Source organism: Rhamphochromis longiceps, linkage group LG12, assembly GCF_057381845.1.
Source record: "Rhamphochromis longiceps isolate RC_006_pf linkage group LG12, R_longiceps_female_GT1.1, whole genome shotgun sequence".
In the NCBI taxonomy this organism is placed as follows: Eukaryota; Metazoa; Chordata; class Actinopteri; order Cichliformes; family Cichlidae; genus Rhamphochromis; species Rhamphochromis longiceps.
The window spans coordinates 19347829-19368611 of record NC_140568.1 but is presented as its reverse complement, the minus strand read 5'-3'; the positions used below and the strand labels follow the sequence as shown (position 1 = coordinate 19368611).

Below are 20783 nucleotides of genomic sequence, written 5' to 3'. Positions count from 1 at the left end.
TGGAGGCCCTCACCCGATGAAGCCAACAGAACCACATCATTCACAAAAATCAGAGATGAGATTCTGAGGCCACCAAAGCGAAAGCCCTCCGCCACTTGGCTGCGCCTAGAAATCCTGTCCATAAAAATTATGAACAGAATCTGAGACAAAGGGCAGCCCTGGCGGAGCCCATCACCCACCGGGAACGAGTCCGACTTATTGCCGGCAATGCGAACCAAGCTCTTGCAACGGTTGTATAGGGATCGAATGGCCCATAGCAATGGGCCAGACACCCCATACTCCCGCAACACCTCCCACAGGACACCCCGAGGGACATGGTCGAATGCCTTCTCCAAGTCCACAAAACACATGTAGACTGGTTGGGCAAACTCCCATGCACCCTCAAGTATCCTGGAGAGGATAAAGAGCTGGTCCAGTGTTCCGCGACCAGGACGAAAACCGCATTGTTCCTCCTGTATCCGAGGTTCGACTAGCGGACGAACTCTCCTTTCCAGCATCCTGGCATAGACTTTCCCAGGGAGGCTGAGGAGTGTGATCCCCCTGTAGTTGGAACACACCCTCCGGTCCCCCTTCTTAAAGATGGGGACCACCATCTTTAAGAAGGGGGACCCCGTGGACTGGCACCCCGGTCTGCCAGGCCACGGGTACTGCCCCTGACCTCCACGCAACATTGCAGAGGCGTGTCAACCAGGACAGCCCTACATCGTCCAGAGCCTTCAGGAACTCGGGGCGGACCTCATCAACACCAGGGGCTCTGCCACCAAGGAGTTGTTTAACTGCCTCAGTGACCTCACCCCCGGAAATTGGCGGGTCATTCCCCTCATCTCCAGACTCTGCTTCCTCCTCAGAAGAAGTGTCAGTGGGATTAAGGAGGTCCTCGAAGTATTCCTTCCACCGCCTGACAATTTTCTCAGTCGACGTCAGCAGCGCTCCGCCAGCACTATACACAGTGCAGGTAGAGCACCGCTTTCCCTTCCTGAGACGCCTGACGGTTTGCCAGAATCTCTTCGAGGCAGTCCGAAAGTCTTTTTCCATAGCCTCTCCGAACTCCTCCCACACCCGAGTTTTTGCTTCAGCCACTGCCCGAGCCGCATTCCGCTTGGCCTGTTGATACCTGTCGGCTGCCTCCGGAGTCCCACAGGCTAACCAAGCCCGATAGGACTCCTTCTTCAGCCTGGTGGCTCCCTTCACCTCTGGTATCCACCATTTGGCTCGGGAATTACCACCACGGCAGGCACCAACCACCTTGTGGCCGCTGCTCAATGCAACAGCTTCGGCAATGGAGATGCTGAACATGGTCCATTTGGACTCAATGTCCCTAGTCTCCCTCGGAATGCTGTTGAAGCTCTGCCGGAGGTGTGCGTTGAAGATCTCACAGACTGGGGCCTCTGCTAGACATTCCCAGCACACCCTCACTACGCGTTTAGGTGCACCAGGTCTGTCCAGCGTCCTCCCCCGCCACCTGATCCAACTCACCACCAGGTGGTGATCAGTTGACAGCTCAACCCCTCTCTTTACCCGAATGTCCAGAACATATGGTCGCAGGTCTGGTGATACGATTACAAAATCGATCATCGACCTACGGCCTAGAGCGTCCTGGTGCCACGTGCACTTATGGACACTCTTATGTTCGAACAAGGTGTTCGTTATGGCCAAACTGTGATTAGCACAGAAGTACAATAACAAAGCACCGCTCGGGTTCAGATCAGGGAGGCCGTTCCTCCCAATCACGCCTCTCCAGGTCTCGCTGTCGTTACCCACGTGAGCATTGAAGTCTCCCAGCAGGACAACAGAGTCTCCAGGTGGAGCACCTTCCAGCACCTTCCGACCCCTATGGCGCCTCCTACGGGTGGTGGGCCTGCGGGAGGATGGGCCCATGTCTCCTCTTCAGGCTGTGCCCGGCCGGGCCCCATGGACTAAGGCCCGGCCACCAGACGCTCGCCCTTGGGCACCCTCCCCGGGCCTGGCTCCAGGGCAGGGCCCCGGTAACCCTATCCCGGGCAGGGTAAACTGTTCCCTCGATGTTCTTTTCATAAGGGTCTTCTGAATCGCTCTTTGTCTGGTCCCTCACCCAGGAAACAAGTAGCATTATTTATTTATTTTTCGAAAATGGCCACAACAGACCAGAACTTAAGTTCTTATTTTCCTGATTTTCAGTTTTTAAATGATTAAACCAACATGCATGTAACTTGTTTTCATTGTGGTATTTGATAAATGGTAAACTTTTGCTGTAATCACTGCATACAGCACATCTTAGTTCTCCCATGATGTTGTGAAGGGGATAGACATGGAATGGATGTACTGTATATAAGCAGAATAAAGCTGTTACCTTACCAAAGCTGCATATGAAAATGCAAAAATGCATTCAGACACCCTACTAGGTCCCTACTAGGTACCAGTTTTCAGCTGTATCTATGTTAGAATATCCCCGGTAAGCCTATGGAGTATTGTATTTCCACTAGTGAGAATGTACTGTTGTGTGTTACATTGTGCAGAGAGCAACAGCAGACAGTGTCCTGACTCGATTCTGGAGACGTAGTTCAGAGTTCTTGCGTGAAAACAGCTTAAAAGCTTAAAAACACTGGACCGTAATTTCTATATTGTACAAGTGTTTGAATATTACTAGGCAGCTGCTAGAGAAACAGCTGACTAATTATGGATGTTCACAGTGATTATGAAGTACATATGAAACAGCTGATGCTAATCAGTTGCCTCTTTTCCTACCGAGGCAGTGACAGTGCATTTTAAAGGGGAAAAAACGGCACAAAACCCAATATACACTCTTTCACGCATTGACACCTTTCATGGCTTATTTTTATTCTGTACTTTAATAGGGAAAAAAGGTACCCTTTCTTTGATATCTCTTAATTATTGACTGAGGTATCTACAAAAGTGGCCCCCTTAACAATACATTTTATTCTGAGGTGCCAGTTCATCCATGTCCATGTCCTCATTACATCTCCTTTTAAGCTGAACAGATCAAGTATCAAAGCAGCCATCAAGTTAATCTTCTCTCTGCCAGCCACAGCCCACAGTAATGAGCAGATCAGATCTCTGACCGGCATGTACCCCAGACAGGGCACTGCTACTGAAAGGCGGTTAGATGTCTTTTAGGAGGCAGTGAGGGTTGACTGCCAAGCGGAGATGGGCCGCGTACCGCAGCCACCTTTATCCCATCAGCTGGGAGGAGACAAGGAAGAGGGGGAAATGAAGGCAGGAGAGTAACCTGTTCTTACTTGGAGAAGTAAAAGTGGGATGAAAAGAGAACGACGCAAGGGAGAAAGAAAGAGAGAGAGAGAGAGACCCTCATTAAAAGGCACTGTGTTGGCTTCACAATCATCCCACCACTTCAATGCGCTGTCATGCAGTGATGTATCGCTCTGCATGGCGCTACCAAGGCCTTTATTCCCACTCTCCTCCATGTTTCTCTGTTCTAGCCAATTAAACGCCCACTAGAATCGAGGGGAGGAAGTGCCACATTGAGCATTGCACAATGTGGAGAGAGAAAGCTGATGAAAGGACATGTCTCTTTTAGTCTGCTTAATAGCTCCAGGACACTGTCTGAGTGGCGTTTAATGTCTACAGCATATTCGCCGTTCCTGTTGTCCCATTTCAGTTTCTTCACACGTACATATACTTTATCACCAAGGGATGAAAATGTTTATCACAACTATGAATATTTCATTCACTGTAGTTAAGCTGACTATTGGCAGGCATCACGGCTGTCTTAATGCACCTGCTCTTGAAATGACATGAAAGATCATAAAGAGGCTCACATCCAATGATGAGTCGTCAGTCAAACCAAAACACTCGTAGAATTTTTCAACGCTGATGTCTTTTTCTTTCTCTTTTTTTACGTTTTTGTTTTATCTTGGCATCCTGCTGGCTTCAGGACAGCCACATTGACGTGGGGGTTGACACAAACAGGTGCACACGCTAAGCATTTACACTGTATTTACCACACTCTCCTCTGTCTGCCGCGCTATGAATAATGCAGGCCCTAAAATCCTCAACTCGACAATGTGTTTGACCTGTTCATTTGTAGCTGCAGCGCCGATGGCGGGGTCAGAATATGGATGTGTTAACGCCGGGCTGAAGCAGAAGTTAATCGCAACAGCGGGACGGGACAGGCTTTGCTGCTTCTCATGCTGCCTGTGTCACTCAGGCTGACACCATAAATCTCACTTATTTTCAGATCCAAGTGAGACACGGGCAGAAATTATGGCCCAGAGCACATTACCAGCCTCAGCAGCGTGCTGAATGCTAACAGAGAGATCCTTGATAAAGCAGACAGGCAGTTCTCCTGCACCTTATTGGACAAAAAGAATCCCATGTATTAGACTTGAGGGGCCAGACCGGCTCGTAAGTAAAGCACAAACACCGGCGTCAACAGGTGAGATGCAAACTAACATTCAACCCACATACTTAGAGGTGTCTCTAAAGGTATCGGCTAAAAATCTATATAATGCATGCAGAGGTGAAGGACACCACCGTTCAAACCTGAGAACATCTTGATTGGTACAATACAGTTTCGGGCCAGTTCTCATTTTTATTGCTGCTTCGCATGAAGGAATAAAAAGTACTCCGTTTTTATTAAATGTGTGTGTCATTTTCAGATGCATGCTGCACATCACTGTTCTAAATCAATGCTCACTGGAGATGGTGTTTCAGGTGTGACTAAGCTATAGCATCTTTGCCTGGCTGTCATCATGAGGATCTGTTTTGTTAAGGGTCTTTATAAGAAAGCCTAGTATCTTTTTTTCCTCCCTGCAAGGCCTCCTAAATAAATAATATTATCTGATAAAGATAATCCCTACTCCCCATTTAAAGGCGACATTGACACATGACATAAACACAGAATATCCTTAACTGTACGTTTTGCTCATAAGTCAGTAGCCATGCTGCCGACGTTCGCAGTTACTGTATGTCGCATATCGTTCTCGTCATTTCTCCTGATGAAAACATTGTTTGTCACCGCTCATCTTAGGCCTTGTTATTCTTGTAACAACAGATCATAAATCATAAATAATTTAAAAGATAACATAGTGGCAATACTGCATTTTGACGTGATGTGTTAATTTGTTAGAGTTGTAATCTGCTGCATTCAGTACAAAGGAAGCTCGCTTCGTAACACGACACAGAAACCAATTATTTTATAGCGTGTCTTATCTCCTGTTCAGCCAATTTCACATTAAATGCAATACGTATTTGGTCCTATCAAAGGCTGCTGTTTTCTCCCGCTGTTTCTGATACGACGCAGAGGAGGCCTTCAGAGAAATCTTTACATGCTAAAAGTAGCACTGGTATTATAAATGGCACATTCAGAACTATCAAAATAAAGCTTGCATCTCAAAGACCAGCCTGATCTATAGTAAGAACACGTGCATTTCTTTTAGTTTCGCAGGCCCATATTTCATTGTCTCTTCATTCACACTTTTTTAACCTGCTGATGTTCGCCACTGGTCTCTATTATGTGTTTAATTGCGCTGTCTATGTCCGAGCTTGCGGACCGCTGATGCATCACCGTGCGATCCCGCTGTGGCTTATTACTGCCAGGCTTCGCTCTCTACAGCTCTCAGGTCATATCCAGCTGCTGTAATCTAACATTAGCGCCAGCTTTCACCAGGTCCCCACCATTTACCCTATCATATATTATAGACGACCCTCTGAAAATGGAGGAATCCCAGCAGACGTGGAATTAATTTACAGCATTCCTCGGTTTTAAGACGAATTGAATCAAAGTCAGTGGCACAGCAAGAGAAGGGTTTATATTGCTATATAACACTGTCACAGTCTATAAAATTGTAATGAAACGCCATTTGAAGATTAAGTGGGTTTTTTTGTGATTCATCGGTATCTCTTGGCTCAGCTAATAATCATTTCACTCCAAAGCTGAATGATGCTACAAATGACCAGCCTTACAAACGACGAGCTTTCTTTCAATCAAACTTAATCCTCCTTTTCTTTTTTTTCTTTCTCTTTGAATGAGCTCCATTGGAAAGCTCACAAACAAGTCTTTGGAAAGCGAGTGCACGGCTCTTGTGTACTTCCCCGGTGACTGTGGGATATATATGAATATGGACAGGAAGTCAGCCACTGTAGATTGGTCCTGTCTGTGCCTGTCAGGTTTAGCAATAAAACACTAAACAAATGAGACGTTTAATTCAACAGGCATCACTCAAGAGGAAGATTTCTCTGTTAAAAGGGGGGAAAAAATAGTAGGAACACATCTTCAGTGCTGGCAAAGCTTCAATACAGTGGGGACAGAAAAAGATGCCTTCGGGTTCTCGCCTATTGAAATCAAGGAAATCTGAGCTTTTGTGAGACTGTCTCTTTAGCAGAATGAAAACATCTTGAAAATAGAGACTTTTGTCATGCTTTACAATTAGCTGAAGTCCCTTAAGTTCACCAGGCGCAATATATGCGTGCTCTACACTGTAACTATTGAAAAGTACACTTTGACCTTAATAGCGACTATTTACTGTGGCGCTCAGGGTTCTGTAGCAGTTTGTGTAATTGAAGTGCAATTTCTTTGGGCTGAATAGGCAGAAGAGACAATCCAATGTGCTTTGGTGACTTCAGAGAGAAAAAAGTTAACTCAGACTTATCTTAATTGGTTCCGATTATCTTCTGTGACAATGCTGGTGTGTATATGTGTGACTGCGTGCGTGCGTGCGTGCGTGTGTGCGTGTGTGTGTGTCTGTAATGAAAGGTTAAGATTTCTGTTCAGAGTAATGAAGCTGTGCCAGTGGACTTAAAGGACCGGGGCTGTCTGATCACTGATGTCATTTACTGGAACGATCTCTACTGCAGTCCAGGGGCAAATTGGAGCATTTGGTTCTTCTGTTTCTTTCACAGAGCCTAGTTAAGTGTGATTGGGCAGCAAGTGCCAATTTATACATAATGGAACTGACTAGTGTTGGCAGGTTAAGTTTGACTTTTATGAAAAACATTGTAGGTAAGGTATGGGAAAGATAAAGGATAAGATAAGATATCCATCAGTTATTAGTCTGAAGGTTTATCCACAAACGATTAACTTTCATTTCTAAGCTGTTACTTTCCAACTGTTTCTTTGCTTTGATCTCTGTCTTCTTTTTATATCTTCAGGACTCTGAGATTCTGAACACCGCTGTATTGACTGGAAAGACGGTGGCTGTTCCTGTAAAGGTGGTGACTGTTGGAACTGACGCCTCTGTTACTGACGTCTCTGAAGCGGCGACATGTCGCTCAACAGATGAAGACGTGGTCAAGGTCAGTAAGATCAACTTCTGAAAAGAGGGGGGGGAAAGACTCCCGCAATCTCTGCTCTCGCATAAACACCATGCCATCACAGGCTTCAGATTAGTTTCTGTTGGTGTTTTTCAAAGAGTGACATTTTATTTATTTATTTTTACATGAGCTGCTACAGCTCAGTGCAGTACCAAGGTGATGCCCTGTGCAAATATGACTTCAGATATATAGACAGGCGCAGTACTAGTATGTAAAGGGTTTGCATTCTTAAGTAATGTTGTGTATGTGTCTACTCTTCGGTTTTAGTTCAGTTTGGTTTTATTTAGTTTCCAGAGTGGGTTTTATTGATTCAGTTTGATTTTTATTGTTTGAAAAAGTGTAGTTTTCTTTAGTTTTCATTATTTTCTGTGTTAATTTTACTATTTTAATTATTATTGTATGAAAGGCATATGTCAAGATTTAGGAAACTCTATACAGGTATAACAATAAAAACACAGAACTTGTTGAAAGCAGTTGACTCCCGGTCTTGCAGACATCCATCAAAGTCTCATTAGGCAATTTGGGCATATTTTATTTTATTTTATTTTTGATAGGTTTTCAACTTAACATCATTTTTTTGTAGTTCTTTACTTTTAAGACTAGTTTTTATTTTTATATTAGTTAACAAGATTTTGGTTTTCAAATTTTATTTTATTTTAGTTATCTATAATATAACCTTTATGTGTGGATATACCTGCAAAATATGTTTAAATGCTTAATAGTAAATCTGTTAAATGTGAACAACATGTAATCTAAAATGTCTGTAGTCCATTTAAGTTAATCAAATGCAATTTGCAATGGAAACTCAAATTGCCATTATAATTAACCCACATATGAGCCCATGTAATTATATTAAAGATTAGGTAGGTAGTGCATTTTTTATAGAAAGTGTTGAAATGATGTTTAGTACATTTAGCACACATGCACCCTGAAGAAAATGAAAACAAACACTGGAAAACAACATGAAAGAGCATGTTTGATATGCAGTGACAACTGACAACTTTTTCTTTATACGGTCCCTTTTAAACCTGCAGCATGAAACCAAAAAACAAAAAAGTGTAAAAGTGGCTTTGCTATGCAAACAAAGGAAGTCACACTGAGACGGGATCCAAGAGACTCAATGCAAACCCAAAGAAGAAACAGTCACATCAGTCAGCACCCCCACGGCTCATTTGGATGAGTGTGCAGGCCCGTGGACAGAAGGTTTGGCCCTTCCTGCAGTGTCTTGGTTAGATTCTGCCTGAGGCTCTTTGCTGCATGTCATCTCTCCTTTAATTGTCCCACTATTTTTTCTGCCTCTACTGGCTCTATCCAAAAAGCCCTACAATGAAAATGCCTTTGGTCTGTTTCCATTTCCAAATGGCTGTGATGTCAAAAATTAAAAGCTATAGTAGACGAGAACATTTACCATAATTGATCACCTTAAATTGTCTTAAGTGTGTTCTGGAGGACGATTAAGTGAAGAAGGATGCTTCTGCTTTAAAAACAAAAAGCCCCACCTGCAGCATACTTACTGTTGCTCACTCAGGAGGGTTTTTTTTGATAATCATAGCCTGTGATCGTATACATAAAGGTGACAGATTGTGACCTGGACGATTAGGATTAAATAAACACAGAGTGACTTTAACATAGAACAGTGAATCACATCACATGAAATGGTGCTTCCACTTACTTCAGCCTCCTAAATTACAGTAAATTATAAAGAAATACCAGGTTACATGATTTTTCTTTAAAGCTCTTTGGGAATTTGTGCAGTTTACACAAATTTGTTCTGTGTAGGAAGAAATAAGGCTATGTCTGTGCTTATTCTGGGTTATCATGTTGACAGCTACGTGTAAGGCTCATGCAAAGCTCACCATATGAGCTGCATTTACTGTGTGTGAATCTATGGAAATGTTTTTTCAAGCTCTTCTATTGGCTGTGTTGTCAGATTGAGGCAATTTTGATATCTCATTTGTGTCATTGTCCTCTTTTTTTTTCACTTAGCTTGCCTACATCACCTTATACATGTTCACACAATCCAAAATAAGTGTTACCTCTGGCTCAGATCCAGCACTCTTTCAAAGAAAGCCACGTTTCTTTTAGAAGGCATATTTTTGTTTTCCAGGTGCCTCCTTAGCACAGTCCAACCAAAGCCATAGGAGTGATAGCTTTTGCTGTAATGTTGATTAACAAGTTATTCTTTCTTCAGGTTGCCTCCACTGGCTGTGGTTACCCATGGTTTGCTTCATAAATCCATATCCATGTAACAGATTTAATTTTTCTCCTCCTGGGCAACACTGACAAAAGCCTTTTAAGTGTATAGAACTTGCCTCTGTGTGAAGAAAGTACTGATACTGCAAAATAACAATTCATTCATAACATTTGCAGCATTAATAACTTGGAGCTCTGTCTTCACGCTCAGCATTAAACAATTTCTTGTTTCAGAACTGAACTGTGAATTCTAGTCAGAAAAGATGTGCGGTATATCAGCAGCTCGCACAAATAAAAGAATCATTGAAATAACAACAGCAACACACACATTCATGAAATTGCAGGGATAATCTTCCATCTTCACATTAGCCATGAAGGTCGTGTTATGAGCGAGCTCCTGCAACTCCTGCTATCGTCGCGCAGCATAATCATTAGAAACCTTGCTATGTGCAAACCTTTTCCTTGCACTGAAGTGAGCGCTGAATCTTATGCAGAGATGTCTGAGCAGCTTAATTGCTTCTGTCAAACCGGCTCTGTGTACAAGCCAGAGACAGACTCATCCTACCTTCATACTCCCTACTCCCATCGCTCATATCTGCCTTGGATTGTGACTGTCTGGTGAGTAGTTAATTTCCTGGGCTAGATCCAGAGACAGCCTTAATGTCCTCTGTAAGTATTCTCCCGTTAGCTGCCTAATGCGCCTGATTAATGTGGCGGTGGATCCTCCTGGACGTTTACGATACTTTGTAAAGAAGAATGACGGAGAGCGTGTAACTCGCAGAGGCAGTTCCACCCTCGGCGTGGCGCGACACATACCCAGTGGTGAGGGTGGAGGAGGGGTTAAAGGGCCTGCTGATTAAGTGGCAGTGTCCCCTTATGTCGCAATATTGATTTAAGTCTATTCTGGCCAATCAGAGCGCACAGCAGGGCGGTATAAGCACGCCTGTGTAATTGGAGGGGACAGCACGATGTCAGCTGCCATGTTTTCCGTAATTGTTTCTCCCTAGATTAGTGGGGTGTTGATCAAATTCCTAGCAGGCAGTTACAGTAATTTCCTTGTCATTAAGAATACCGTAGCAGAGCTGTACGTTAATAAATACCAGATGTTTACAATTTTTTTATTAATTTAAATTTTGTAGGCTTTTTTTGTAGTTTTTTCATTTAGCTACTAGATATGGTGAGTGAGCCCTGCACGTTTTTCGGTCAGGCATCGCATAGCCTGCAATTCAATTCGCTGCTCATGCAGCTAAGTTGCTTCACACCAACTAAGTAGAGTCAGAGATGAAGAGACTGTCAAAGCACTTCAGTCTCAGCAGACTGAGTGTGGTGAGAGAAAAAGAGGCTAACAATGAGAGCTGATAAAGAGCAGGGACTCCTCTGACATCTTTATCTGTTCAAACACACTCCCGCATCGGGAGCACTGAGTCCTATCTGCTCCATGACTGACTGTAACCAGGGGAAGGACACCGCGCTCGTACAGACGTTTAAAAGCTTCTTTAAGCCGTCGGTCTGTGTTTCATTGCACTGTATTACAAGGTACCACTTTGTACGTTCTCCGTACTTGGCGTAATAACACAGAGGAAATATCCACTCATCCTTCATGTGTCCACTTGAAAATGCAAGGCCTGTGCAGTTCTTTTTTTTTTTTTTTTTCTAAATGACATCAGAAACAGCAGTATGCGACATTATGTGATGGCAGAGCTTCAGTTCATCCTTTGTCATTTTTTTTTTTTTTTTTTTTTTTTTTTTAATAAATAGGACAGGGGGAATGAATGAGAGAAAGAGGGGGAGAGAAAGAAAGAAAACCAAAGGGGAGAAGAGACGGTGAGAAGGGGGGGGAAGAGAGAGAAAAAAAAAAGAACTCCTGGGTCACCTGTATGGAGAAAAAAAAAAAAACAAACAAAAAAAACAAACAGAGGAGACAGCAAACAACAAAGAGCAACATAATAATAGAGAAAACAAAGCACCATCACAATAAACTAGCTAGTCATAGATATCAATATTTACTAAATAATAAACGATATTGTGCAGCACGCAAGATAGACAGCGCACAGTGTGCTTTGAGGTAGCAGCCAAGAAAGCTTTAGTCCGCGTCTGTGAATACCCATGTGTGCATACCTGTGTGGATCAGCATGCTTGCATTCCAAAGGTTTCTCCATGTAATGATCTGCTAGGGAGTGTGGGGGGGCCACAGCCCCGTCCTCCAGGGTGTGAAGCGGGTATGGAGGAGATCAAAACTCCAGACATCCAGAGGCCCCCAGAACACAAGAGACCATGGAAGACCAACAGAGGGGCAGCCGCGCCACTGTTCCAGTAAGAGCTGAGGAGAGTCCCAGATGAGGGCTCGCCCAGCAGCCGCGGAGCAGAAGTCAGGGGGAGTTGCAGTGACGCGCCCGTGAGCTCCGCCGGCCCCCAGCTGTGCCTGAGTGACCGAGCCCCAGGCCGAGAGGCCGGGGGCACCCCACCTCCAATGGGGCCCGAGCGAGCCCCAGGCCCCAGGCCCCGACAAGCGGCCGCCAAGGAGTGAGCCGGTGTGTACCCGGACGCCCACCCCCAGACACAAAGAACCACCAACACACCGACACCTGAGGGAGTCCGCCACCGGCAGGGGAAGTGGTGGTGGGTGGAGATAGGCCTCCAAACCTTGGAGGGCCTGAGGTGTCCCCAGAGAGGTGGCGTCTGATACCCAACCTGACATATAGACACAGACATACAGGCACACACAGACACAAACATCCATTCCCACCCTCATGCTCTCATATGCACTCACTCCACACTCAACCAACGTGGAGACAGACATAAAGAGACGCTGTACACACAATCACACTCCCCAAGCGTACTCTACAAACCGGGTCTAGGTACCCTTGCCCCTGGAGGGGGGAATTGCACCCAGACCCAGGTGGTGTTACCCTTTTCCCTGCGGTGGGGAGAGGCAGACCACCCCGACTCCGCAGCAGCAGGGAGGCCCCACACCCCAGACCGCAGTCGGACGGCCAACTCCTCCTACTAGCCCTCCCGCTCCAGCAGGCCGCGGAGAATGGGGGTGGGAGAAGACTCCAAACCTCCCTCCACCCGCTCATTGTAGTGTTGATGCATATGTGTTCTAAGGTGCAATTAAAACCCAGGAGGGCATGGAGCTACCTGCCAAGGAGCAGCAGGTAAGCGCATAGTCCCTCCTGCTAGCCCTCAATGACTAAGTGTATTTAAAATTGAGAGGTGGGCAACGACGTCAGGGGTGAGGTATACACCCTGATGGTAATTTGGACTCCGTGATTGTGCCCACCCCCAAGATCCTATATGTATGTGTAATGAGAGTGTGAATAATGTGAATGTCTAAGTTGTGGGATAAAATTGAGGCAGAGGCAGCCAGAAGGGGACGGGGGGGGACGGGGGGGGGGGGGGGGGGGGGGGGGTAGCCTCCTCTGCACCCTGGTGACATACCCCCACTCCAAGGCCCTGCATGTGTGGGTGGTTGTGGAGGAGTGGGAAGAGGGAGGCAGCTGGAGATGGGGAGGGAAACATGTAACCGTAACTTCTTAACAGAAGTTCTCTGATGGTTAGATGTAGCCTTGAAGGATGCCCTACAGCGTGCTTTTCATCTTTCTCACAGGGGCTTTCAGAACTTTTTGGTCTCTGGTCATAGAGTCCACTGCTGTTGATAGCTCACTGCTGTGCAGGAGACTTTTTAAAAGTTTAAGAATGGCTGGTGTAATAACAAATGTTATAAATAGGGGGTAGCAATTCAAGTTTGTACAAAGAAAAAAACAAATAATTATACCATGAGTAATTTTAAGTAGTGTGCAATCAGTTCAGTTACAATCAGAAACTGTTCACAATGTTTGTGGATCTGCACCAAAAATGTTAAAATTACTATTGTTTATCACTTGTCCCTCCTTTTCTGTAAAATACCTATAAATGTGCATTACTTAAAGTTACTTACAGTATAATTATTTCTTCTTCTGTATTTTACTCAAGTGTATCTATTAGTAGATGTTTGTAAGTAAGTGTAACTACATTGTAATGCCAGATAAATTACACTGAAATTCCTTTTAATTCTAGCAGAATTACACCCTTAGTGACAGGCCGTATTCATACATGCCAACCCTCCCGATTTTTCCGGGAGAATCCTGAATTTCAGTGCCCCTCCCGAAAATCTCCCGGAGCCATCATTCTCCTGAATTTCTCCCGATTTTCCACCCGGACAACAAAATTGAAAAACCATATCGCAGAATTCATAGTGCGGCCCAGCCAATTCCAGTTTCCAACAATGACGGCAGCTACTTAGTTTAATATTACTCTTATTTCTCTTTCTGGGTCGCAAAATAAACTTTTAACATATTTTCAGGCGAGAATGTAGCTGTGTAAACTTCAAATATCTGAGCTGGCGAGAACACCAAACACCCGACACATCGTTTTCAAACCCCCGCAGTCTTTCGCTACTCGGGTTAAACATGATATATAAGTCACTTTGATAACTTAAAAATGTTATTGTTTGGCTTTTTCAGTGTTTTATTTGTTTGTGAGTAAAATGGTTTGGCTGAGATTAAAGTTATTAGATTAGGTTAATTTTAACTTTATTAATCCCTCGGGTGGGTTCCTCCGGGGTTTTCACACAGCTGAATAAAAGTCAAACAGAAAACTGATTAAACAGAAGTGTGAGACGGTCAAGAATTTACGCCAGTGCCCGGTTATATTTTAGATAGCAAGGAGCAGACGGCAGAGTTTCACTCCACCGAGAGAGCTCGTGACGTACTACCCGGCTTTCTTTAGACCGCGAAGGCCGGGTCCTCAGGTGGAAGCAGCCTCTGAATTTGGACACCCAGCCGTTTCTGGCCAGCCAATAATAACAGTGACATTTAACTTATTTTATCCAATAAATAAACACTGTAAAATTTATTTATCAACCCCCCAACAGCCCTTTTGAATGTTTCCCTAATTCTGAGGTCTCAAGGTTGGCAAGTATGGCTGTATTCTAAAGTGCTACTGAAGTTCCCAATGATTTGGCTAGTTAGATTCCATCCATCCATTCGCTTCCGCTTATCCTTTTCAGGGTCGCGGGGGGCGCTGGAGCCTATCCCAGCTGTCATAGGGCGAGAGGCAGGGTACACCCTGGACAGGTCGCCAGTCTGTCGCAGGGCTAACACACAGGGACAGACAACCATTCACACTCACATTCATTTGCACATTCACACTTAGTGGCAATTTGGATTATCCAATTAACCTATCCCCACAAGCTGCATGTCTTTGGACGGTGGGAGGAAGCCAGAGTACCCGGAGAGAACCCACGCAAACACGGGGAGAACATGCAAACTTCACACAGAAAGACCCCGGCCTGATGGTGGAATTGAACTCAGGACCTTCTTGCTGTGTGGCAACAGTGCTAACCACCGTGCCACCGTGAGTTAGATTCCATTCCTGCGTAAATTAGAGTAAAATTCAAGCATAACATAAAGCCTGATTCTTCCAACCAGTGAATTCCATAGTACGTGCTTCAGAAACACTTAAAATAAGATAAAAACTTTTTAATTTAGCTGATGTTGTCCCCTTCAAGATCCTCTCCTTTTGCAGTTCTGGACTCTTTCCAGTGCTGTTACTCTTACAAATGTGTGAGTTTGTGATGCATGCTGAATTTCATGCACTGCATCCAAAAAGTGATTTTGAGGTGTAGGACAAAGAGAGGTGCTAAGTGACAGTTGTGTTCATACAGCCAAAATATTTTGTACACAATGCCCTGCTCCACAGTTCAGGCCATTTGTTCTGAATATTCATAAATATAAAAACAATCATAAGTGCTTATGATGCTCACCGCATGTGCCGCCTCTTGGCTTGGTCACTGCGAGGTCTTCCACTAAAGACTGCTGTTGTAGACCCGGCTCACCTCTGGTCCCTGATATGAAGGTTTGGTCAGTTTGACTCTGAAGTTTTCTGCATAAATGTACAAGCAGTCAGAGGGATAAGCGGTTTACCAGTGGAGAAGGAGACAACCTTACAGAGAAAAGCAGCTTAATTCAGATCAGATCAGGGGCAACTTTGTGAAAAAGTATAAACTTGTATCATAATCACTACCATGTCGTCTGGTTGACAAAAAGAAAGAAAGAATCACCTCTCTCCACTGCCGACCTGCTGTCAAACTCGGGAAGGCAAAGAGAAAAGAAACAAATGTGCACATGTGGACTACAGATATGTCCAAAATAGTTTTATACAAAAACTGAATAAGAAAACAAAGTACCGAAATAGTGTTGAAGGTATGTATTTTATTGCACAAAAACACTACTATACCTTTCATTTCAAAGCAGATTTTGCATGTACATGTTATTGCATTAAATTGTTCTTTCACTTCTTTCCTGACTTTGAAGCTGCGTGTTTATATCCATATGTCAAGATGAATGGGAGCAAAAGAAATCAGCTGGAAGGTCTCTCATGATGCTGTTTTGATGTTCTGTTGTTTTGATCAAGCGTACACCAAGTGGGGCTATTCTTGCAATCCACATACCAGATCTTGAGGAATGCCACTAGTTCAGCCTGCAAGCTCAGTGGGGCAGACAGAAAAAAAGAAATAAACAAAATTTTAAAAATCGATGCGGCAACTCTCCAAATATCTGCTTTTATTTATACAAAACAGCCACATTTACTTTCCACGGTCCCGCACAAACTCCACAGCTAGCTTCATGCTGAAGGTGAAGTGAACAGAACACATTCTGTCACACACAATTTTTTTTTTTTCCCCTCCTTTGGTCTCAGAGGATATCCTGCCACAGCTTCATGATAAATGGTTGTTTATGGTTTTATCTCACTGTAGAGAAATAACTTGGAAGAAGAAGGGGAAAAAAAAGATTTTTTTCCCAGACCGTCGAATTCCATCTGGTACCAGCCATGGCAGTCTGTTCCAAGATGAGATTAATATGTAAGATTGAGAAAACGCCCAGAGGAATAAAAAATGTGTTCCTACATTCAAGGTATACTAAATAATTACCCATTAAGTGCTTAGACTTAAAGAGGTAATTGTATGTGTCTGTAAATCCTCATAATCAATAATCAAGGAATAACCTTCTGACGGTTACATGTTTCTAAAGCACAAAACTGGCTCACTAATTCTTTCTATGACATAATTTACAAAACCACTAGCTTCAACTTTGGTCATTTTTATCAGCTGTCATCTTACTAGTGTCCATCTGCTGGTTCCTCTTTCAGCTGCAGGCTGAACAACAATAAAACAGCAGACCATGCTGTGCTTTCCCTCAGGTTCAAAGATGTCCTTGCTGTCCTCCCCCCTCTTCTCCTGAGAGTCGAGCAGATCGAGGACCTTTCATCTTGTTCAAAGTAGTTACAGGAATGCTATATCAGAGGAGTGCTCAGAAGTGTAAAGCCTTATAATCAACTCGCAGGGCCGGGGCCAACATGGTACTCTGTACAGTATATTGCACTGTGTAATTTGCTGTGTAGTCATCTAGTGCAGCCGTCAGAAGAGCTCAACTTAAATGCTGTCTTTTTTTAATCCTCCCCCCTCCTCACATGCAGGTGTCTGACAGGTGTGACTACGTTTTTGTGAACGGCAAGGAGATGAAGGGCAAGGTGAAGATGATGGTGAACTTCACCCACGGATACCTAAGTGCTCAGCTGGAGCTCAACGTGTGGATCCCCCGTCTCCCCCTCCAGATTGAGGTGTCAGACACGGAGCTGAGCCAGATCAAAGGGTGGAGGGTGCCAATAATGGCCACCAATCAGAGGTACTGCAGCGCGTGCATCTGTTGCTAAAGGGGCTTTGCGACTGTGTGTTCTGCTCTCTTATTTTTTCAGGGAGACATTTGTTTTACTAATTGGATGGAATATAACGTGATCTTTATAATTAACATTTAGTCATTTTCTCACTTTCGTGTCAGCTCCTGCGCAGCCATTTCCAGGCGTAATTTACAGTTATCCAAGAAAGAACACCAAGGTTACATCACAAACTTTAGTACAAGTTGTTAAGTTTAATAAAAATAAATTGGTAATTTGTTGACTTTTGCAGCCCCAGTTTCAAGAAAGTACAAGAATAGCCTTTCTCCTCGGTGATGTATTTGATTTCAGTAATGGCAAAGATAAGGTAATGATGTGACATGTGACGAACACCACTCCACCTGTCTCTTCCTGACTTCAGTCCTACTGACAGGTCTTGGCTGATAACAAAATGGCTGACCTGTGCATTACAGCTTGTCATTACGACTGGCTTAGGGTGGCCTGCCATTGCGCCTTGTGCCTGTCAGTTGGAAAGAACATTATTAGAGCTGTCTGGAGGTCAGACTTCTCCCCTGGGGCCTCATCACTACACAGCACCTCTGCTAACGCTGCTGCGCAGTGTTACTCTGCAACTGTTGAAATCCATCAATTGATGGAGCAGTTATCAGCCACCTACGGTAATTACTTCAGGAAAAGCGTTGAAGTTAGACTTTAAGTCATCCCATGCACCAGTGTGGCTACTCTAATTATCCCTGCTCCCCTCTTATTTTGAGTGACAGCATTCAACTAATACTGTGGCTTGTCCAGGTTGTTGCTTTTCCAGCTGTGTGCTGCTATGCCTTTATCAGCGGAGACAGCCAAGCCATGTTGTCACTGTTGACGCCAGCACCGGAGCTTTGTTTTTCCCCATCTTCAGCACGTCTTTGTTTATCGGGGGATAACAGGCGTGACCTTGCAAAGAAGCACTATACCTGTTGATGAGAATAAGCTTTGGTCCACGGTCCGTAAGCACACGGAGAAGTAAGCCAGCGAGCAACAATAGCAAGCGGCACGCCATTCCTCTATCGGGAAAGCTGGCAAGTTGTGGCCACGCTGGGAGGAGAGAGACAGAAATATAAAAAATAAAATAAAGACACATTAGGCCTGTTAGTGGGAGAACTGCAAATGTACTCCTCACACAGTTTTGACTGACACTGCCTGTATGGCTCACCTCTTCCCTCCCTAAGCCCTGTCAAAGCACAGACAAGATAAGCCTTTGCAGACAGCAAACCTAAGTGTAGGCGTAGCACTCGAGCATCCACCATCCTTTACCGCTTCTCTCAGGATATGTATGTTGAGATTTTACTTGTTTAATCAAGGTGATCATTTAATATTCAAAAAGAAAAGAAAAAGCGGCCCTCAGTTATCCTATAGAGTGCATACCGAGTGTTTTCTTGCTGCTGTAAAACAAATAGCTGTACTGACATGCCTGCAGCATTCAAATTCGAAAAATATCCACCAGTGTTCTTTCATATAGAAACAACATTCCTGCTATAACGACCTTCATCGTGTCACTGTAGTAGTTGAATGCCAACACAAACGCAGCACATGATCCACAGGCACAACAAAAATAAGCATGGCACACGCATTAATATGCAGCACCTCCTCTGAAGTCAGAGCTGGGCTTGAAAGCGAACGGAGCAGAAAGAAAAATTGCTTTGTGAAGCGGGTTGTTCTCAGCACTGAGTGATTTGTTTATTAGATTAACCTTAGATTAGATTTTGAGATGGTTGCACAAGTATTGGCATATAAGATTTATGCCGAGGCTAAAATGGTCAGACTTCACCATCAGCTTGTTTACTCCTGAATGTGTTACACCTAACTAATAATCACATTTATTAGGTGTAACAATTACATGCCGGTTCAGTCTATGTCAGCGCATGCTCTCGAACATCAGAGCTATTTGTCAATTCATTGGCTGTGAATTTCAAGCGTTTACACTCAAAATGATTCAAAAAACGCAGTTATTGATGAGAAACTTTCAATTACTGCATTGGAAAAATAATATGGCGATTGTTACTATGGGCCTGGACTTGAACAGGTAATAAAGGCAGGGATGAGGAGTCAGGCTTGTAGTATTTCAAGTTTCATTTCTACCTCTTTGTCTCTTTGAGCTGGTTTCCATCTTTGCTTTGTGTTGCTGATTTGTGATGGTGTGTGGAACAGTAGCCTAAGGTTTATATAGTCAACTGGCAATTATGTGACGGTGCATTTCAGGTCATTTCTGAAGTAACGTAAGAGTATTGTTACGAGTAGTGTAACCTCACAATGTACAAGGGACCAGTTCAGTACGTCTCTAGATGCTGAATGACTCTGAGTGTATCTCACGCTCCACTTTTCTCTCACTCTGAACACGCTAAAGCTGTTCTCCACTTGAAGCAGCAACTCATACTCAATCTGGAGCAAGCAAACCATATCTTTCGGGGACAGAACTGTGACCTCTGACTTGTAAACTCATACCTGTCAGTTTGCACTTAACTGAGCACTGAGACACCAATGGTTGGTGCTGCAGTAGGCATCCAAAACCAGGTGTGCCAGGTCTACCCAGAATCCTCCCCGACCACCTGGGGGGGGCGATCGTTTGAGTGCTGAGCTACTCTGCTCACCCAGGAGTCTTAAGACTCATGCAAAGCTGACGACATGATTACAAAATCGATCCCCTAATTAGACTTAGCTGGTGCCAAGTGTAATTAAGCTTAAAAGTGTTATTCATAATGCAAAACCAGTGATTAGCACAGACATTTAATAGCAAAACTGTCACGGGTTGCTCTGAGGATCCACTCGCAGGTCTGTGGATGAAAACCTGATGAGAGACTGACCTGGGCCCCTAAGGAGGTGCAGAACTCCCTCCAAACACGCGACGTGAACTGTGGGCCTCGGTCCGAGACCACTTCAGCGGGGATCCCGTGGAGGCGAAATACATGAGTCGACAGAAGCCGGGCGGTCTCCAGGGCAGTGGGGAGCTTGGGGAGAGCAACAAAGTGGGCAGCTTTAGAAAAACGGTCGACAATGGTGAGGATGACTGTGTTACCTGATGACGGCGGAAGACCAGTGACAAAGTCAACCGCAATGTGGGACCAGGGGCGGCTTGGCGTAGGTAAGGGATGAAGTAGGCCAGCAGCGGGCTGGTTGACAGGTTTATTCTGGGCACAGGTTGGACAGGCGGCGATGAATTCTTGGACGTCCTTGGCCAGTGTAGGCCACCAGGCGAACCGCTTGATGAAGGTGACGGTGCGATGAATGCCCGGATGACAGGTGAGTTTTCCGCCGTGGGCCCATTGCAGCACTCGTGAGCGAACGGACGTGGGAACAAAGAGCAATCCCAGTGGACCAGTCCCCGGATCTGGTTATGCCCGCTGGGCCTCCCGTATGGCGGACTCGATCTCCCACGACAGGGCTCCGATAACGCATGTGGGAGGGAGAATGGGAGCCTCACGGGTGGGGTCCTCTGAGGCGGTGAATTGGCGGGAAAGGGCATCGGGTTTCACGTTCTGGGAGCCAGGCCTGTAGGTGATGGTGAAGCAGAATCTGGTAAAGAACAGAGCCCACCTGGCTTGTCGGGCGTT

General features: G+C 44.7%; 1 protein-coding gene across 1 annotated transcript in view; it reads left to right on the top strand.

The window, feature by feature from the left end:
- The window catches only part of LOC146657183 (transmembrane protein 132C), a 169894-nt gene that overhangs the window by 133590 nt on the left and 15521 nt on the right, over nt 1-20783 (top strand). Inside the window, exons 5-6 of the mRNA XM_085425083.1 lie at nt 7108-7251; nt 16981-17189. Coding sequence (XP_085281209.1) covers nt 7108-7251; nt 16981-17189 — 353 coding nt within the window. The remainder of the gene's footprint in view (nt 1-7107; nt 7252-16980; nt 17190-20783) is intronic.